At 36.6% G+C, this 22,055-nt stretch overlaps 1 protein-coding gene and 1 pseudogene across 1 annotated transcript; one reads left to right on the top strand and one right to left on the bottom strand.

Moving 5' to 3' along the window:
• The first annotated feature begins 920 nt into the window (after positions 1-920).
• LOC122141596 (MICOS complex subunit MIC13-like) lies at positions 921-3,129 on the top strand. The gene is made up of 4 exons (XM_042749472.1): positions 921-1,092; positions 1,480-1,636; positions 2,710-2,761; positions 2,883-3,129. Exons 1-4 carry the CDS (start codon positions 1,064-1,066, stop codon positions 2,978-2,980), a joined length of 336 nt encoding a protein of 111 aa, XP_042605406.1. The 5' UTR covers positions 921-1,063; the 3' UTR covers positions 2,981-3,129.
• A 10,984-nt stretch (positions 3,130-14,113) lies between these two features.
• LOC109046932 lies at positions 14,114-21,973 on the bottom strand (annotated as a pseudogene).
• Positions 21,974-22,055: the final 82 nt, after the last annotated feature.

The raw sequence follows: 22,055 nt of genomic DNA, 5'->3' as shown, positions 1-22,055 counted from the left end.
GTATTAGGTCCACCACAAAGAAAAGAAAGAAAAACTGTTGTTCCTAAATCCCGGTTTGACTAATCACGGGTCTTGCACATGACTTCATGTGGTATTACAGGTTATACGAATATTAAATGTTATTACACGTAGATAAACAGAAAGGTCATTCAGCTCACCCTTATTAAATGACGGAGCACTCCATCGAACCGCGATGAAAGCAACGCATATGCTGCCCAGCAGCAGTAACTTGGCATAAAGATTCATTTGAGCAAAGCTGTGGAAGATTAAAAGAAGTATGCAGCTGAACCGACCAACTGTACAAAATCAGGAGCTGCATTAACTGAACTAGCAAAACCGGATCATATGTGTGTCAAAAGGCGGAGTCTTATCAAAGTACAATACGATTTATGTTGTGCAATGAATGCACACTGTATATTCTATAACCGGGATATTAACAACCGTTTTTCTTTATTATTTAAATGTTTATTTGTAATCCAGTTGTTGTTTTAAATTTGTGTGTTTTTAAAATTCAGAATAAAATTACTGGCTATACGAAATTAAAACCGAAAATCAGGTTAGCCTACTAACTTACATGGCTGAACTAACGAGTACTAACTGTTTTGGCGTTGAAGTTAATAGAAATAACGTTATCCTGTTAACTTTAAATCACAATATCACATTAAAGCCATATTTTTAATAATAATACAATTAAAGAATAATACTGAAACAAAGCAGCTGACATTAAGTTCAGCGAGTTATTATGGCGGCACATTCATCAAATAAATAACACCACAAGTCTATTAAAGTAACTTTTAGAATCGTCTGCTTTTAAAATCGTTTATTTTTTTAATTACTTATGCCACTTTAACATGTTTTTATTCACCCGATGCTTATTTTGTCGAACGTGCGGCTAGTGAAAGTCTTACTGCATTGAAAACGAACTTCATTGCTTCCAGCTCGTTCTGCTGGAGCTAATGCCCTTGCCAGTGGAGTTTGCTGTCAAGATAAAGCAAAATATCCTTTAAAGCAGGGTTTTATTTCACGGTTTTGTGTTATATAGCATACCGTTGCTTTAAGGACCATGGCTGCCAGGATTTTGCCTGTAGTCAAGTTAGTATTTTCGCGTTGTTGTGTATATAAAGCTAATTAGCAGTTAGCTTACAAGTGTCTGTTTGGGTATAAGAGTTCTGCTGACTGACATATTTTGTGCTTTATTATATTTTATAATATTTGTGTTCGTTATAAATTAAAGTAGCATGTATTCGAGTAGCTATCTTATTGGTAGGTTAAGGAGAGCTAGTCTGCTATTTATTAGCAAAAACATAAGCAGTGAAAGCAATAAGACATGAAATATTGACTTTTTTGTTTTGAATTTTAGTTAAGCTAATATCGTTAATATTGTTTGTTTCATAATAACTCAAGTAGCTTGCAAACATCTCTGCTGTTTTATCTCACTGTGACTTTGAATGAATGAATTTGTGTTGATGTATGTTTCAGGTTTGCAACAAAAGTTACGATTGCAGGTGGCGCCCTTTATGTTGCATACGATGCAGGACTTCTTGGAGATGGTAAAGAGGGATCTGTCGCCTTGGGTCGAGCTAAAGCTGCCGTCCCACCTGCTGTGGAGGAGTGGATGAAGTATTTCAGCGTCGAGGTAAGAGAACTACTGAAACTGAGTTTATTAATGAAACCGAAAGTAGAGCCTTTGACTTTTGATGCGGTGTAAGGGTATTTAAAGTGAGAAGGATGACACAGCACTGAAGTCATCAGTGAGAACTTACCTGATATGTATTATCAAAGGTGTGACAGCAGGTATAAGAATACACTATCTTTCAAAAGCTTTATTATTATAATTATTATTTTTAAGAAATTAATACTTTTATTCAGCGAGGTTGCATTAAATGAATCGAAAGTGACAGTAAAAGCATTTATAATGTTACAAAAGATTTCGGTTTATATATATATGGTGGCTTTAAAATAGTACATCATCAATAGTGCAAACTACAAAAATGGTAAAAAATCAATTTCTTCATTAACTCCTGGGGACTTAATCGCCCGGAGAGTATGAATCCAAAAAGTCTCTCGTTGTAGGAGCTGTCTCTGTCTATTTGCACCTGGAATATATTCGAACATGGAATAGATTCAATTCCAATCCAACTCTCAGTGACATGACCCACCTCATTATAATGCCTAAGTCCCCAGGAGTTAATGAAGAAGTAGAATTTTTACCATTTTAGTAATTTGCACTATTGATGATGTACACTTTTATATCTATACTGTTATATGTATAATTCTGGGTGATTCCCCCCGAAACATGTTTAAACTACAGTAAATGAAAAAATATTATCAATAAAATATATTAATTTAGTTAAGCCCAGTTTATTGAATGTGAATGCCTTGGAAGTATTTTGTCTACATAATTTGGTGTTTACAGTGATCACATCCAATGAGCACCAGTGGCTGTATAAAGACACCCGTGTAGCACTCTCTGCTTCTGGTTTAAAGAAAACAGAAAAATTTTAATAATATTTCACAACGATTCTGTTTTACTGTATTTTATATCAAATAAATGCAGCCCTGGTGAGCATAAGCTTTTAAAACATTTTATTATTATTTTTTTTTTTTTTAACTGACCTCAAACTTTTGAATGGTAGTATATGTGTAGTTTTGTAACTGATGTGTAATACTGACCAGATACTTTTTTTTTTTTTTTATGAAATATTTTAGCTTCCTGCCGTGCCCAACATTGAGTTCTCACCACTGGATGCATGGAACTCAGGTAAGTGATAGTGTATTTGGTGGAAGATGTTAGTATATAATCAGTTTTTACCGCAAACATACTGTAAATTTAAAAAAAATATATATATAAATGTATATCGCTCCATTTTTTTTTCACTCAGGGGTCCAGAAGTCTGTCCATGCTCTATCAGTCGCCCCGTCCACAGTTAGTGACTACACCAAACAAGGCCTCCAATACGTTAATGACCTCACAAAATGAGCATTTAGAACTTTAAAATGAGTAAAAGTTACTATTGAAACATTTCAGTGGATGAGAAGACTTGCTCACTTCAAGAAGTGTTTTCCCTTGCATATATGTCACAGACTAAATTCCATGAAGTTTTGAGGAAAACAACAAGTAGAATGATTAAAGACATGAATATAATAATGGTACAAACCAAATTGTTCAGTTTTTTTTCCCCCCTTTGGTAACGGAAATAACAGAACAGTTGTTTGAGAGGAGTCAAAAATAATTTGAAGATAATAATATAAGTGTGTTCTATATGTATATTGTTATTCAACTCTTGTATTTATTTAAAGGATTAGTTCACTTTCAAATAAAAATTTCCTGATAATTTACTCACCTCCATGTCATCCAATATGTTTCTGTATTACTTTCTTCAGTCGAAAATAAATTAAGGTTTTTGATGAAAACATTCCAGGATTTTTTTCCATATAATGTACTTCAGTGGACTCCAAAACGGTTGAAGGTCAAAAATTTCAGTTTCAGTGCAGCTAAAAGTGTTTATAAAGCATATACACTTTTATTTATTATTTTTAAATGGCCAATCGTTTCGCTAGATAAGACCCTTATTCATAGTCTTGTATGGTTTTTATAGCCCTGAAGCTGCACCGAAACTGTAATTTTGACCTTCATCCGTTTGGAGTCCCTGACGTCTACCTCATGCTGGAATGTTTTCATCAAAAACCTTAATTTCTTTTCGACTGAAGAAAGAAATACATAAACATCTTTGATGACATGGGGGTGAGTAAATTATCAGGAAATTTTAATTTGAAAGTGAACTAATCCTTTAAGAAATCTCTTTGTGGAAGTGTTCTGTTCCGGCATTGATCTCCCCTTGAATCATCTGAAATTCACCCTTTATAATATAGGCACTAAAGGACTGCAACTGAGTTTTGTATAGTTTATAATTCCATGTTGCTCTGTCTGATGTAAAATAAATAATGTCAAATATTTTGAGGGATGTAGTTCTTCTGCATGAATGTGTTTGCTAACAACTACAATATTTTTTTATTGCTTGTTGCTTACAAGTTTATGGAAGTTAAGCTTGGACTCTATATAGGTTCTTACCACATAAAAGCATTACTTAGTAACACTTTTCAGCTTTACCACAAACTAATGCTGCATTCATGTCGAGATAGACCCCAGCTCCTTTCTGCACGTCTTGACTCATTTTGAAAGTTTCCGTACATGTTGTCTTACCAGAACATGTTGATTAAAGAAGATGTATGTGCATGGAAACATATTAGGGGTTTGTGGGTTTTGTGCATTGTGGACTTCATAGTTAAGCAGAAGTCCAGTAAACTAAGGAAATGCAACAATGACAAGAACCAGGGGTGGGCGATAAGGCGAAAATATCATATCTTAATCTATGATCTTATCACAATTTATTTTCATGTTGATTTTAAAGAGAGTTTTGCAAGTTACTGAGAAGTAAAAACAGTAGTCCCTACTAGCATAACTACTAAAATTAAAAAGTCGTCAAGCTTATTAAGGACTACAATAATTTCTATAAAAGGTTCAAAATTATACCATCAAGAGCAGTGATTGATTTTCTCTTTTTCTTTTTTTTTTTTTTTTTATTAACATTAACCAGACAGCAGCAGGTTTATTAGGCTACTGTCACTTTAGGACCTAACGCACGCACCCATAAATATATACTGTCACACATCTTAGTTTCTCCCTGCTATTTACATTCACCAAGACGTAACCTACTTATGTTGACAAGAATATTAGCCACGTCAGGCATTTTGACACATTTTCTTGTGTGTATGTCAAGTTAGAAACAGCCCAAAATATACTTTGTGTGTCCGCGGATGTATTTACATACAGAAACAAACAGGACATGTTTATAGGACATAAAAGATCACAATCTCTATGATTCATTTGAAAAGTAGGTTATGGAGATCTTAAAGAACTATCATAATAGAAAAGCATTACCCCTAATGTGTAACTAATGTGATGGCAGATGTTCTTTCTGGAGCAATTCCTTCTCTCTCTCTTTTTTTTCTTTTCCTTCAACCTTGTTTGCTTCATGCAACAACAACATTTTTGTGACTGTCTAAAAAAAATCTTTAAAAAAAAATGAGACTAAATGTCCTTCAATGAATGGAGTTCTTTGTTATATAGACTTTTTATTCACCTTGACAAATCAATTGCTTGTGTCTCCAGGAATTCTTAAAAGAAGCTCAAAAATGTACATTTATTATTTTTGAAGGCATGGAAGTGTCTGTGTTGCATCTATTTCTGTTTAACTAGACAGTTGTGCAACTTAGGATGTGGTGATGGTGGTGAACTTTAGCAGTGGTTGAGAATCAAACAGGCCCCTAGCTGGTTTCGCTCTCTCTGTAGTGGTGCTTTAGAAAGGAAAAATGCAATGTCATTGTTTAAAGAGTTTTTGTTGTTCTTTTCTTTTCTAGCTAGCATAAACATGGCACCATAACAGCTGACTTTGGCTGCACGAGAGTAAAATGCATTTTCATTGCATCAAGCACCTCCTCTGATCACTTCCTTGATCCACTATTTGTATTTAGAAATTTCAGTGTAAACATTGGGAAAGTTTGGGTAGTCGTAAAAATTGGGGACGTTTGGGTAGTCACAGTTTTGTGCACACCAGCGGTCCACCCGAATCACCCTGAAATAACAATGAGTTTGAGATCAATTAGCCGTTTCATTTTTATTGAGTTCAAAAGAATATGGACTCACAAATTAAGAAAAGTCTTTAAAATATTGATTTAGACATACCTGGCAAGCACCACTTTTGGTCTCGAAACCCCAGCACACAAGACATTGTTGGGGAGTTTCACTCGCACTTCTTTCCACAATGTCTGGCAGATGGAGGAGTTGATAGTCAACATGTCTGTCTCCAGAAGATTGTTCACCATATTTTCCTGTTCAGTTTGACCCCATCCTGCAACCTTGCACTTGGTTTTTGGCTCCAGTGCTTTGTCCTTGCTCAAGGTTTCGATGGTTTTCATGCCTTTGCCATTTTTCAGCTTCTTGGACAGCTAAAATTTCACATAAGAAAAGTGATATTTGCGATTACCATTAATGGTATGTTTAATCAAATTAATATTATTATTAAAAATGTATTATTAAAATGTAAATGTATGCATTGTTATTAAATTCTAAAATGAAATTTAAGTATTTAATTATAAATGTATATTTAATGATAAATTTAATATTGTTATATTTTATAATACATTTAAAATTATTTATGTTTGAAGGATGGGTGTTTATGTTTATTTTGCACTTTATATCTTTTAAGATTTGCTCCTTTTGGACTGATGTTGTGGGTGTCATGTCATGTTGCCACTTTATTCATAACATAATTGCATATTATTAAACAGTTTAGTTGAACACCAAACATATTCCAGGTTAACAATAGGCTTTACTTTTATTGCAGTGTGCGGCCGTGAGCACGTAGCTCGGGTGGATCAGGAATCCTCCGCAACTGTGTTTTCCATCAGTCTGCACTGATGCCATGTACAGCATGGAGTTCTTCTTGGCTTTTTGGCCATTGACGATATCAGCTCCAAATGTGCCTAAGCAAGCAAAAATGCATGTTTGAGATAACAGAAAACAGTTCAGTTATCATTTTATAATCATTAGAGCATTAGTTTGCTAACCAGTCAATAGCAGGCTCATCAGAGCTACTGAGAGCAACAGGCCGTATATGCTGCACTCATCTTGATAAGATGCTGGTGCGACCACCAGTCATTTATATAGGTCTCTACCACAAGACACATCCTCACAGTCAGTGATGAGGCAAGATGCAGAATTTGCAACTTTGCTGCAAATACGTCTTGCTTTTCTTGAATACAAGATCTTCTCTAGCATATCTTGGTAAAACTGATGTCTTTCTGGCAGCATTGCTCTAGACTCTATTCATGATGGAATCCTGTGATTCCTCTCTTGGTTTGATCAAGCCTGTTTTTTTTTTTTTTTTTTTTTTTTTTTTGTCATGGCTTATTTTCAATTGTATAGTAGAATTTTTTAGGTTTTTTACAGAACAGAACATGTACCACAAAAGGATGTGGCACTTCTCCTGAATAGGGTATCCCAGACTTTGACAAATCCTTTGTTTTGGTTTTTTTTTATTGTGAAACTATTGGATATGTTTGCTAAATATCGCCTAGAATGAAACATTGCTTGTAAACACATCATATGTCTTTATCACTGCTTTATATGGTAATTTTTGGTCTGCCCCTTTGTGGTCTTGACCGTCTTTATAGTTTTGAGTTACAACAGTCAGGCTGTTACTATGACCCTGTTACTATATGGACCATTCTACAGAATTGGCCTAAACTGCTGTCCCACAACCAAAAACATATTTAAAAAGCATTTAAGTATTCAAATAGATGTTTATTAAGATTCTTCTATTGAAACCCACAATCATATTTAAAATATTAATAAGCTTAATACTGTATATATAAAATCATTATTTATTGGGTACTTTCAATTGGGAGGTGGGCAGCTGTCCCGAACAATAACCCCAAAAATTCAACTTATGAAACTGATATTGATATAATATTTGTATTTTTTTCCAGTGTTGTTTTTAAAAGTATCTTTCATGACATTTTCAACTCTGCAATCCTGTATAATGGCCCGTACATGTATATATTCTTGCTAGAAAATAAAAACACACAAATGTGAATTTTAAATTGTATTTGTATTCCCAAATTTTAGTATCATCAAAAATTAATCATGGAAAAAAAAAATTCACAATCAACCTTTTCTGAATGTTAAACTCCTGCTTTTACTGACCTTATGCTGGAAGAAAAATGACTCATTTTGGTGAAAAAATTATTTTCAAAAACCAAAATTCAGTCACAAGTATCTGATATACCATCCATCCCTGATTTACTGGGTCGTGTATAAATGCATTATTATTGTAACCCATAATATACACAAAAGCATGGACATTTTGTGAAAGCTTAGATATTCAATTTAGTGATGAATATGGCACCAAAATGAACAACTTACCTTGCACAGTGTGCAGCTGTGAGCACATATTGAGGATTTATCAGAAATCCTCCACATTCATGTTTTTTATTGTTCTGTACTAAGACCATGTATTGCAAGGAATTTTTGAAGGCTTTTTTCCCATTGATTATGTCATCTCCAACCACAACTATTGAGAAAAACAAGAAATAACTATAAACTCAAACAATAGTCCCTTTAATGGCACAAGTGCAAAGTGTGAAGGTTAAGAATTACTAATGAAAGAAGCGACCTGTGATGTGCAGTGTGGTCACAGCTGTGGCGAACAGAATAACAGTGAAGCCAGTCATTGTGCTTGTGGAACACTGAAAATGTGTCACTGACTTTTAAACTACTCAATGTAAAAGGACAAGCCTCCCTTTACACAGCAAACCACAGCATTTCCTGGATGTTTCTTCTGTTTAATTAAATTTAACATCTGAAAATGATTATGTTAAAACAATGATTCCTGTTAATTCACCCAAAAATGAAAACTGTCATCATTTACTCACCCTCATGCCATACCAAACCTGTATTACTTTATTTCTTATGTAGAACACAAAATAAGATATATTGAAAAAAAAAAAAAAAAAAATTTATTAGAAGTGTCATGCTATACTTGGTTGGCTCGTATCTCACACTTTTTAGTTGACTGTACTTAATGTACAAACAATAAGTTGATTTTAATTGTAAAAATATAGTAATCTGTACAATTAGCATACTATGCATTTGTTGCTCAGAAAACCCTAATTAAGATAAAAGGATTCTGTCACTATAGTTTCTAAATCCCACTATGCTTTGCTTCTTCAGAAGTGAATGTTGAAATGTACTGTTATTTTGCCTAAGGTTAAATTAGAGGGTGCTCTGGTAATCTTTAATGTTCTGTTATGGTTGGTTTTAAAAGGATTTCTGTTATTGCTGCATTTTGAGGGTTTTACTGTTGTGCTGAAGAGTAGAGCCTTTGGTCGAGGATTGGTCTAGAAGTGATTAGATGACTATACACTGCTTTATTTAAAAATTTATACAGGATCTGGTAATGTTACCACATGCCCTGTGTGCCATCGGTAGCTGGATAATTGAAGTACACTCTACTGGAGAAACACTTACTTGATCTTTTTAAGACAATCAGTGTGCATGGTTTTAACAAGTAAATCAGATTGTTCTTCACGTAAATACAGCATAGAATCTGAAATTGCCATGTTACATTAGCTAGCTCAACTTAAAGTACAACCAGTATACTGTATCTTACTTAAAATGAATTTGTTGAAACAAAGAAGTGTTTTATTTTGTTTTTGTAAGGAAATCGTTTTTGTAAGATCTGCATGCTTTAAGTAAGGTCCACTAATTACAGTATTTACAGTCTTCTATTAAACATTTATTTATTTATAGATAGATAGATTTATTATACATATGCACATATGTGTATGTATATGGATGGCAACCAAGTGAACTAATGTGAAATGACTTTGGATGTGTCCCACATGTAATATGATAATTATATGTGGTGACAATGAGGACACTATACAACTGATTGAGGCTTGAAAGAAGGTTTATGGGAGAATTCAAAAAAAACATTTCTTCCCTTTTCTTTTTTTTTTTTTTTTCATGTAGTTCAATATTTATTTTTTTTTTTTTTTTTGATGGATGGAAGGATGGATTATTTGTTTGTATAGGTTTTTGGTGTGAATTACAGTGAGGAAGTACACCAAAAGATGTGATACCAACTGCAGTGGCTCCACAAACCAGAGGACCTCCTGAATCATACTGAGGAAACACAGATCAGCATGTCATTAGTGAAACAAGTTCATACATTACCATAAAGTCTGTGAATCATCTTTTGTACGTACTTCGCAGGATCCACCGCTGCCATGGACACAGATCATCTGTGAGTCTATGTACTCATCTCCCCATCCATAGTGACACTTTTGCTGATTTTCTATGAACACGTTTGCCTCCAGTAGATGAGCACTCAGTGGACCATTAGGCCTCTTTCTTCCCCAGCCCATAACACTACAGACACGATTTGCTGTACCATCTTCTCCTTTCTCTGGTAATCGTATCAGATTAACATGGTTGTTTGGATTTATCTTTTGAGATAACTGTAATTCAAAAACACAACCATGATTAATAAGCATAATATTTTATAGACGGTTTCAACGGCAACAACATAAACGTTACTGCGCATGCGCACTTTTGTGGCCCTAACTTATCTTCCAGTAGACTTCCAAATAGAATCAAAAACAACAGCTAAGTAGTCCCTCTAGAGTAGATTATTTTTGATAACAAGCAAAATATGTTTGCTGCATAAATCAGACTTACTGAAAATGCAAATTCATTCTGTGCCAGCAGTAGGTGCTTTAAAGTGGGAGAAACTACTGTAACTTACACAAAGCAGCGCTGAGCTCACAAACACTACTTTATCAGGCATATAACAAGCAAGATTAAATGAAAATGACATCAAAAATTTAATAGACTAATTAAAGAGTCTTCCTTCAGAAATACAGTGATATAAAAACATCCGCGCCACGTTTTGATTTTTAAACATGCAGTACGTGCTCATGTTTAATCATCGAAGCCTTTTGGAAAATTGGTCAGTTTTGATATTGTGAGCGCCTCGAATAAATAAATGTATGGGAAACACGTCCCACAGCACAACCAACTGAGCCTAACTTCAGTTTGTAGATGGCGCCATTGCCAGACTGATAAACAAACACAGACCGGAAGTTAACTTAGGGCCAGGCACGTGCACCCGATGAAACCGTCTACAAGTCTAATTTCAGTTGATTGTACTGCTGTTCTTGAGGTTAGGACAGAAAACTCAAAGGCTAAGGTGAATTCAGTTATATGATTTAATGTGCCTCTTAAAAAAAGTATATTTCCTACATGTCCGATTTTTATCTGCTTTGTATAACAACAAAAAAATTTCCAGTGATGTTTTTTTTTTTCTTTTTCTTTTTCTTTTTTTTTCTGCAGTTTTGGACATTTTTTTTGTTGGTACAATGAGCAATAAATCGGAAACAGATTAAAAAAAGCACTTTTTCTGTGTCCTGATCAGACATTGTTTTGAACAAGTAGTATGAGCACAGTTGCTTACCATCAAAAGCATGATGTCATTCCGAAAAGGTCTGGTGCTGGATTGTAGATGTGGGATGCAATGCTTCACTCCGATGTGGCCCAAAATGTTACTCTTGCTTAAGTCAAGCGCACCAACCACAACCGTCAGACTCTGACATCTGCTGAAAGAGCGTATTGGGAAGATTGATTTAGTCATGATGCTCATTTATTACATTCAGTACACTGTATAGCTGCACTGCAGTCATTTTGTTGCAGCTCATTTTGTTAACTTAATGTTTCAGTTAAAAGTAATCAAAACCTTTTCCTGTTCCAGCAATGTGCAGCAGTCAAGACCCACTGAGCAGAAATGAGGAATCCACCGCAGATATGTTGCTTGTTCAATTGAATAGAAACCATGTAAGGTCTGGAGTGGGCTTCCCTTCCATTCACTATACCCACATTTACATGAGCTGAGAGAGAGATAGTGTTATAAGTGAGATTATTCAGCACATACCAATGAAATACTCTTAGAATTCTTACACAATCAGACTCACCAGTGAAGGTCAGGTGTGGCAGCAGAGAGGCCAGCAGGAGCAGAGAGATGATGGTCATCATGAAGACAATCAGTGAGCTCTCACTGACAAAACAATGTATAAATATACTTTAAAGGTGGGCGGAGACATTGAGCTACCTACTCTTTAAAAAAATATCTTGTAACATGAGAAAGCATTGTTCTTTTTACTCCTTGCGGTCACAAATTTAGGCCACAGATGGTTTGGGTGATAAGAATTAAAGGTGCAGTGTGTAAAATTCTAACACCATCTAGCGGAGGTTGCAAATTGTAACCAATGGCTCAGTCCCCTGCTCACCCCCCTTTAGAGAAGCTACGGTGGCCGACACAGGTAAAGATGTCATCGGTAAAGACAACAAAGAGCAATGATATTTCTTTTCAAAGGTAAATTAAGGAATTACATTTACTTGATTATTCAATAAATCGATGTTATGGCGGATATTGATGTACTTGTTCATCATTGTGTCAGTGTTTTATTTGCAAGAACAACAAAGTGACGAAACGCACTCTGTAGAGAAGTTTGTTCTTTTAGGGATACAGTAGAAATATACATACAGACGGTTGGTCTGGGAACGCCCCTGGGAACGCCCCGTCACGTGATGTGAATTTAGCCCGTGGGGGAAAACATTGCCTTGGCGCCAATTGAAATACACAGGACAATCATGCTGAAGAGTTGCTGTGTCGTTTTCTGTACCGCCAATAAACTAACAAATTATGAATTGAAGTTCTACATCCTTTCTAATAAACACAAAGAACCGGAAAGGAGGACAAAATGGCTACAAGCAATAAGGCGTGAGGATGATCAAGGGAAGTTGTGGAATCCCAGGACTAAGCATGTGTATGTGTGCAGTTGGCATTTCATCACATGTAGGCTATGTTAACATTGTGTTCATTATTAACGTTATCAAAACTGTGTAAGGTTGTTTTAGAAATGGCATGCATATATAATTAGCCTTATCATTCTTCCTTAAGCAAAACTATGTAGCCTAGCATCGAACTTAAACTCGCATGAAAACGCGTCTGCTAAGAGGTGTAGTCTACGTGATACGCAGGTAAACGCTGTATACCCACTAGAAAAGGCCAAGGATTTCCATATACCCACTTAAAAAAGCGTGAGGATACTTAACAACTTTTGTTTTGTGTCAGAACTTTCACACTTTCATTCATAAATTCACCCCGTCTGTGTTTGTGAAGCGACACGGATTGAATCGCGGAATCCAGTCAAAAATGGAACTTGCTATATAAAGCAGAACATCACGGAATTTGGTTATTTTTGAATGAATAAATCTAAAGTAGGGCTGTACAATGAATCAAATATCGATATGGACTATATGAGTATTAAAGTTAAAAGAGACTACAATTGTTCTACGCGTCTCTGGGAATGAGCGCTCAATATGTGCTCTCCACTACATACACACACACACACACAAACGACACCTCCGGCCATTTGGTTGGGTCATTGACCCAGCTTTTAATTAAATAAGGGCAATCATAAGCTATTGCAGTTAATTTTGCAATGTACCGTTGCCGGTCGGCAGGCGTCAATGACTCGCAATACAATATTTTTGTCATTCAAATACACGCGATGTTCGCGGTGTTTTCCCCCACGCCGACTCCACCCTCGCCACGCCAGACCACGCCCCCAACTATGACTAGATGCCGACTGTATATATGGTGGTGACTTCCATGTAAGGGGACCCGCAGTGTATGTAGATAGAAATTGCTCAATCTATGCTAATAAAAACCTAACGGTTCAGTAAGTAAGGTCTTTATACACCTCTGAAAACATAGTTATGTATATTATATTACATTTCTGTCAATAGATCTTTGTAAATATTACACATTGCACCTTTAAGGAAGGAATTATGAACATAAATATGAATGATGAAGATGTGCTTTGCATTTTAAAACTGACAGATGAAATAGAAGGCCAGTGAAAACTTAAAGTTAATCAAAATTGGATTTTGGGCTTTTCACAATTAAAATAACTGGAAATAACTCTAAAAATTAACTCTGGGTCATTCTGGGTTTTGTGGTTTCACTTTTCAAAATGGTCATATTTTACTTGACGTTAACAATTAATTGTGGGTTCAAATGCTGGCATTTATCACTGAACATTCCTAAACCCTGGGTTAATGTTCTTATTTGCATATGTGAAACATCAAAGTAATTGACTGGAGAAAGGCAGCATGTGACCTGTTTACACAATGGCTCTAGCGTTACACATCCTCTTATTATTGCAGACTGTACTATCAAGTTTTTCCTGAATGGATTTTTTGGTGAACTGTAGATTATTAGCCATTTATTAGTACTGATTAAGCACATATTAGAGCCTTATTCTACATGACTTTATTCTACAGCCCTAATCCTACCCAATACCTGAACTTAACAACTACCTTACTATTAATACACAGCAAATTAGTAGTTAATATTGAAAAAGTGTTCCCTATTCTTTTAAAATTTTTATTTTTTTTTATATTGGCTGCACGAGAGTAAAATGCATTTTCATTGCATCAAGCACCTCCTCTGATCACTTCATTGATCCACTCTTTGTATTTAGAAATTTCAGTGTAAAAATTGGGGAAGTTTGGGTAGTCACAGTTTTGTGACAGGCTGAAAGAGACAATCCTCACGGCTGTCCCACTGCACACCAGCAGCCCACCCGAATCACCCTGAAATAACAATGAGTTTGAGATCAATTAGCAGTCTCATTTTTATTGAGTTCAAAAGAATATGGACTCACAAATTATGAACAGTCTTCAAAATATTGATTTAGACATACCTGGCAAGCACCACTTTTGGTCTCAAAACCCCAGCACACAAGACATTGTTGGGGAGTTTCACTCGCAGTTCTTTCCACAATGTCTGGCAGATGGAGGAGTTGATAGTCAACACGTCTGTCTCCAGAAGATTGTTTACTGTATTTTCCTGTTCAGTTTGACCCCATCCTGCAACCTTGCACTTGGTTTTTGGCTCCAGTGCTTTGTCCTTGCTCAAGGTTTCGATGGTTTTCATGCCTTTGCCATTTTCAGTTTCTTGGACAGCTAACATTTCACATAAGAAAAGTGATTTTTACGATGACCATTAATGGTATGTTTAATCAAATTATTTAATTTATTATTAATATGTAAATGTATGCATTATTATTAAATTCTAAAATTAAATGTATTTAATTAGAAATTTATATTTAATGATAAATTTAATATTGTTATTTTTTATAATACATTTAAATTTATTTATGAATTCTGTACCTTCAGGAGCATGATATTATTGACAGTTTTGGTGTCTTTGAAGGATGGGTGTTTATGTTCAGGGGTGCACATCATTTTTTCAGCCTGGTTCTCATAAGAAAACGTGGAGATTTGGTTTGGCCCTCACACTGCATATAACATGTCCCATTAAATATAACTATAAAAAATGTATTAATAATAGTTATAATATTATTTCAGCATGGTTTTATTAAGAATAAGTGGTGGTTTTAGTAATAAATATTTTATAGTAAACTCAGAAATAAAATGCTAATATTTACTACTATTTTCTTTATTTGGCTCTTTAAGAAGAATCACTTTATGTATTCCCCAACTGTAAGTCACTTTGGATAAAAGCCTTTAAAAATAAATAAGTAAAAGTGTTTTCATAATTTTCAAACTTAAAATCAGCAGGCTTTTATTTTGGTGGGTTGCCGTCAAGTAAGTATAATCGCTTCTGGATTTAGCGCCACTGCTGATTAAAGAGCGTCAGTGAAGGAATGTCACAGTTTTGTATTGTGCTTTGAAAACAGCATTGGATAGACTAGATTTAATGCTTTCAGTTCGAAAATTAATCGTATATAGTACAGTTTGTTGATCTAAAATGGTAATTGTGTATTAACAGCTGTCAACCACACTACAAATTTGAAACCGGAAATTTAACACCAATAGAGTTAAATTTAACACTTTGTAAGTGTATATATGGATACCACCAGACGAGTGTTAAAGTAAAGGTGTTTTCAACACCAATACGGTGTTAAAATATAACACTACTGGAGTTAAATAACAACACTGAAATAAGTAGTTGATATTGCCAGCACTATTATTGTGTTAAAATTTAAGACTATTAGAGTTAAATAACAACACTGTAATAAGTGTTCTAAACAAAACAACAAAAAAAACATTTTCTATATACATATATATATATATAGAGAGAGAGAGAGAGAAATAGATAAATTAATCCACAAAACAATGCATGTTTACACATTTATTTATTTTAATTGAAAAATTGTAACTCTTTTTCCCTGCACCAAAATGTCTCCACATTCAGTGTTTTCAATACATATAAAGAAAATTCTTTACAACAATTAAAACAATGTCAAAGCAAATCAGTCCATATGTATTCTCAATTTAATCAGGTTTAAAGTGCTTACATTTATCTGCTTAAACCAAAGCATCTCATTCATCACCATCAACCATGAATGCAGGGCCGTACTTAGCTGATTCGGGGTCCGGTGCGAAGTAGGGAGCGTTCCCAGGTTGGTGGAGGGAGGGCTTATTCAGTCCGTTTACCCCTCAAGTGCGGGGCCCGGTGCGACCGCACCAGTTGCACCCCTCTAAGGACGGCCCTGGCTGAATGTAGTTTACTGATCACTGAACAAAGTCTGTGCCAATGGCGTTTGAACCTCCTTGGAGAAAGTGGTCTCTTTCTTTTTTTCAGGACAACAAGACGTGGTTCTCTGCAGTTTCCAGCTAAGCAAGAAATCCACTCACACTTGCAGCATCACAAAAGTGCTTCTGTAAAATTGGGGGGAAAAAACAGAATAGTTTCACATCCATTTATCAAAACTATTATTAACAGGTGAAATATCAGAGACAAGTATCAATTACAATACAATAATAGTTCACTCATTTACCCAAAAATTCTGTCATCATTTTTTTTTTTTTTATCTTCATGTGGTTCCAAACCTGTATGACATACATGTCTTACATGGTGTCTGTAGAAAGGCATGATTAAAGTAAATAACAATTCAGGTGAACAGTTTGTTTTAAGGGTTATTTCGCCCCCCAAAAATAAAAAAATTATGTCATCATTTATTTTATCCTGTGTTGGTCTCTGTGCATGAATGTGTGTTCATGAGAATCTATTAGCAAAGCAATTCAATCTAACCTAATTCTAATCGAACAATCAAGATTAATAAAAACATAGCATGAAATACAATACATGTGCTTTTTTCTCTGAGGTAAATACATCTGCTGTGCTCGTTGCATGAAGTTATCACGTTCATCTGTCAGCTGTCATTTTGACAGTCATAACAACCAAAGCTCCAGTCCGGAGTCAGTGAAGAAGATTCAACTCAGTGAAGAGAGTACACAGTTTTTTAGGGGGGCATTTCCATGCTTAGATTTTTTGTGTCACATTTTTATCAATCTTGATTTTATTTTATTTTTTACGTTACTGATATTGCTAGATTTGGGCCGTTTACAGTGGTTTGATTTAACATCAAATTTAATCTGTGAGAAATGTTTCAGATCATCTAGGCACGCACAGCATACAAATATCTTTACTAAATAATATTATTTTATGAAATACATATAGTAAATAAAGTAAAACACTTACTTTCGGTGTTTTCCTTGTTAAAACCAACTTCCTCGTCTGCTCCGCTTCGCGAGTGAATGAAAATATCTTTATGAGAAAAGTGTAGGAGCGCACAACATATTAATGTTATTATGATGTAATAACATATTAAATGATAATTTAAATATCCTCATGAAGTAAAATCATCTTATAAAATACATGTAGATTAGGTAAAACACTTACTTATGGTGTTTTCCTTTGATAAGAAACAGATTCCCTGTATTCTCCCCATTGTGAGTGGAAGAAAATATCTCTCTTGAGAAATAAAGTTTTGGAGTAAATGACGTCCTCGTCTGTTGTTTTGTTAACATTGTGAGTGGAAGAAAATATCTCTCTTGAGAAATAAAGTTTTGGAGTATGTAGAAATAAAGTTTTGGAGTAAATGACGTCCTCGTCCTCGTCTATTATACAATTTATTTCGCCGAATTCCGTTCTCATATGAGCCGCATCGCGAGCAAAGAAAATGGCGTCTGTGAAAAATATTTCAGATCGGGTCAGGCGCGCACACAAGCAAATGTCCCGGATGTGACTATTAACACTCAACAGTGTTAATAAAGGTAACTCTGCGTATTAGTATTAACACCGGCCAGAGGGGGCTGTTTACACTAGTTAGTGTTAATCCTTTAAAATTCAACACCACAACTTTAACACTTTACTCTAAAAGTCCTCAACACTAGGATTTCAACACTGGATAATTTGCTATGCATGTCAGTACGCAAATGCACTGTCAGAACCTATTTATATAGCACATTTTTTTATTTTGGTCGTGCATGAGGACCTGCGGACCACTTATGTGCACCCCTGCTTATGTTTATTTTCCACTGTATATCTTTTCAGATTTGCTCCTTTTGGACTGATGTTGTGGGTGCCCAGAGTCACAGTCATGTTGCCACTTTATTCATAACATAATTGTATATTATTAAACAGTTTTGTTGAACACCAAACATATTCCAGATTAACAATAGGCTTTACTTTTATCGCAGTGTGCAGCTGTGAGCACGTAGCTCGGGTGGATCAGGAATCCTCCAGAACTGTGTTTTCCATCAGTCTGCACTGATGCCATGTACAGCATGGAGTTCTTCTTGGCTTTTTTGCCATTGATGATATCAGCTCCAAATGTGCCTAAGCAAGCAAAAATGCATGTTTGAGATAACAGAAAACAGTTCAGTTATCATTTTATAATCATTAGAGCATTAGTTTGCTAACCAGTCAATAGCAGGCTCATCAAAGCTACTGAGAGCAACAGGCCGTATATGCTGCACTCATCTTGATAAGATGCTGGTGCGACCACCAGTCATTTATATAGGTCTCTACCACAAGACACATCCTCACAGTCAGTGATGAGGCAAGATGCAGAATTTGCAACTTTGCTGCAAATACGTCTTGCTTTTCTTGAATACAAGATCTTCTCCAGCATATCTTGGTAAAACTGATGTCTTTCTGGCAGCATTGCTCTAGACTCTATTCATGATGGAATCCTGTGATTCCTCTCTTGTTTTGATCAAACCTGTTTTTTTTTTTTTTTGGTCATGGCTTATTTTCAAATTTATAGTAGCATTTTTCTAGGTTTTTTACAGAACAGAACATGTACCACCAGTGGCGCAAAAAGTGGGTATGCGCTATATGTGGCGCATAGGGGCGCCACACCATGGGGGGCGCCAAAGCGATGGTTAAATTTTTTTAAAAATAATAAAAGTTATATAAATTTATATAAAAGTTATATATAAAAAAAGTTATATAAATTTTAGAGGACTAACAGGCTAGAGTAGGCGCCGGTGCCCTCATAAGATTAATCATAGAATTTAGACATAGAAGGGTAATATCGCGAGTGGGCGGGGCGCCGTGAGCGCTGAGTGAGCAGCAGTAACGTTAGTGAGTTGTCGTTGAAACTCGAAAAAGATGGATAAAGCAAAAAAGCTATCCGGGGGGCTAAAAATAGAAAAAGAAAGAGGGAAAAGGAGATGGCATGTCAGGGGATGCAACAGCAACTAAATAAGTGGATGGTGAAAGGCAACAGGTAGGATTTAAAATGTGACGTCTATGCTTGGAGGCTTGCAAATACGTTATTCATGTTAACAGACTAGCTAGCATTTGCTAACACTGGGAATGAATCTGGAAAACAACTTTAATATCTCTGGTTTACCGTGGAATCATGCATAGATTTGCTACCAAACTTGGAGGCTTGCAAATATTAATGCTGACTGGCAAGTGTTTACTAACTTACTGCAAAAATAATGTTGCTTGATATCTACATTTAGATTTTGGTTAAACCCTATGGTACCAATCCCATGCATGACATATCTCAATTTTATTAAAGTAAAATAACAACTGGTAAATATAAGGTAGCATGCACAATACATGACTAGAAGCTGGAAAACATTACTTATGCAATAAGGCTGGTTTATCATGGAAACAAATAGATTTTTTATTTTTTACCATTAGCTGCTCATGCTAGCTGTGCGGTCAGACATACAGGCTACAGTTACATCTGCTGGGTGACATGTAAGCTGTAATTAGGGTCACATCTCTCTCTCTATCTTAAAAAGATCTGTGCTATATATATATGTGTTTATGTGTATATGTGTGTGTGTGTGTGTGTGTGTATATGTGTGTATATATATATATATATATATATATATATTGTGTGATATATATATATATATATATATATATATATATATATATACACACTCACCTAAAGGATATTAGGAACACCATACTAATACTGTGTTTGACCCCCTTTCGCCTTCAGAACTGCCTTAATTCTACGTGGCATTGATTCAACAAGGTGCTGAAAGCATTCTTTAGAAATGTTGGCCCATGTTGATAGGATAGCATCTTGCAGTTGATGGAGATTTGTGGGATGCACATCCAGGGCACGAAGCTCCCGTTCCACCACATCCCTAAGATGCTTTATTGGGTTGAGATCTGGTGACTGTGGGGGCCATTTTAGTACAGTGAACTCATTGTCATGTTCAAGAAACCAATTTGAAATGATTCGAGCTTTGTGACATGGTGCATTATCCTGCTGGAAGTAGCCATCAGAGGATGGGTACATGGTGGTCATAAAGGGATGGACATGGTCAGAAACAATGCTCAGGTAGGCCGTGGCATTTAAACGATGCCCAATTGGCACTAAGGGGCCTAAAGTGTGCCAAGAAAACATCCCCCACACCATTACACCACAACCACCAGCCTGCACAGTGGTAACAAGGCATGATGGATCCATGTTCTCATTCTGTTTACGCCAAATTCTGACTCTACCATCTGAATGTCTCAACAGAAATCAAGACTCATCAGACCAGGTAACATTTTTCCAGTCTTCAACTGTCCAATTTTGGTGAGCTCATGCAAATTGTAGCCTCTTTTTCCTATTTGTAGTGGAGATTAGTGGTACCTGGTGGGGTCTTCTGCTGTTGTAGCCCATCCGCCTCAAGGTTGTGCGTGTTGTGGCTTCACAAATGCTTTGCTGCATACCTCGGTTGTAACGAGTGGTTATTTCAGTCAAAGTTGCTCTTCTATCAGCTTGAATCAGTCGGCCCATTCTCCTCTGACCTCTAGCATCAACAATGCATTTTCGTCCACAGGACTGCCGCATACTGGATGTTTTTTCCCTTTTCACACCATTCTTTGTAAACCCTAGAAATGGTTGTGCGTGAAAATCCCAGTAACTGAGCAGATTGTGAAATACTCAGACCGGCCTGCCTGGCACCAACAACCATGCCACGCTCAAAATTGCTTAAATCACTTTACTTTCCCATTCTGACATTCAGTTTGGAGTTCAGGAGATTGTCTTGACCAGGACCACACCCCTAAATGCATTGAAGCAACTGCCATGTGATTGGTTGATTAGATAATTGCATTAATGAGAAATTGAACAGGTGTTCCTAATAATCCTTTAGGTGAGTGTATATATATATATAACTAATATAACTAATATATATATATTACAATTCGTGTAATGCGGTGTGACCCGCTGCACCACAGAGAGGACTGCCCTCATAAGCCCCGGGCCAGTGGCGTCAGGGCTTATTGGCCGAGGACCTCTTAGCCTTAAGTACGGTCCACAGATCCGGCTTAGACTTAGAAGCCCCCGACCCAGAGCGTCGTCTGGACCCACGGCTCCGCCTAGCTGGGGAGCACGTGAGGCGATGCTCTGTTTCTGTGCCTCCCTGTATGAGGAGCTGGTACTCGGTGGAGGCTGCCCCCGCCCGGCAGCCTCCAGATTTAGAGAGCGACGCGGGAGGAACCGCTGGAACACCGTCACCTGCTTATGAGCCTCCTGGTACCTGTCGATGACAGAATTAACAGCGTCGCCGAACAGGCCCGAGGATACAAGCGGGGCGTCCATGAAACAGACCCTGTCCTTTTCTGTCGGACAAGGTGAGCCACAAATGTCTCTCTGCTGCCACCATTGCTGCCATAGACCGCCCAATAGCACGAGCGGTCTCCTTGGTAGCGCGGAGAGACAAATCAGCTGTCCTCCTGAGCTCCCTGATATCCTCAGATCTCACGTGCTCTTGCTCATCTAAATCCTTCAGCAGATCGGCTTGGTACGCCTGTAACACCGCCATGGTGTGCAGACACGCACCAGCCTGACCCGCTGCCGAGTACCCCTTGCCCACCAGTGCTGATGTTGTGCGCAGCGGCTTGGAGGGCAGCGCCGGAGCCTTTAATGATGATGCCGCACTGGGAGACAGATAGCTCGTGAGCATCTGTTCAACCCGGGGCATCGCCTTATGACCGCGCTCATTCATCCCCGCTATGTTGCCGTAGTGATCAGAAATGGGGATGAAGAGGCGGGCCAAGAATGGTTTTCCCCACGATTTACACACCTCG

This window comes from Cyprinus carpio, chromosome B22 (genome assembly GCF_018340385.1).
Source record: "Cyprinus carpio isolate SPL01 chromosome B22, ASM1834038v1, whole genome shotgun sequence".
Taxonomy (NCBI): Eukaryota; Metazoa; Chordata; class Actinopteri; order Cypriniformes; family Cyprinidae; genus Cyprinus; species Cyprinus carpio.
This window is presented reverse-complemented; position numbering and strand designations above follow the sequence as displayed.

What these genes read in the sequence shown, in the direction of transcription:
- LOC122141596 (XM_042749472.1), top strand. Translation starts at nt 1,064, where the DNA reads ATGGCTGCCAGGATTTTGCCTGTAGTCAA. An exon ending in AGGATTTTGCCTGTAGTCAA is followed by an intron (nt 1,093 to 1,479) that starts GTTAGTATTTTC and finishes TGTATGTTTCAG; the next exon opens with GTTTGCAACAAAAGTTACGA. An exon ending in TGAAGTATTTCAGCGTCGAG is followed by an intron (nt 1,637 to 2,709) that starts GTAAGAGAACTA and finishes GAAATATTTTAG; the next exon opens with CTTCCTGCCGTGCCCAACAT.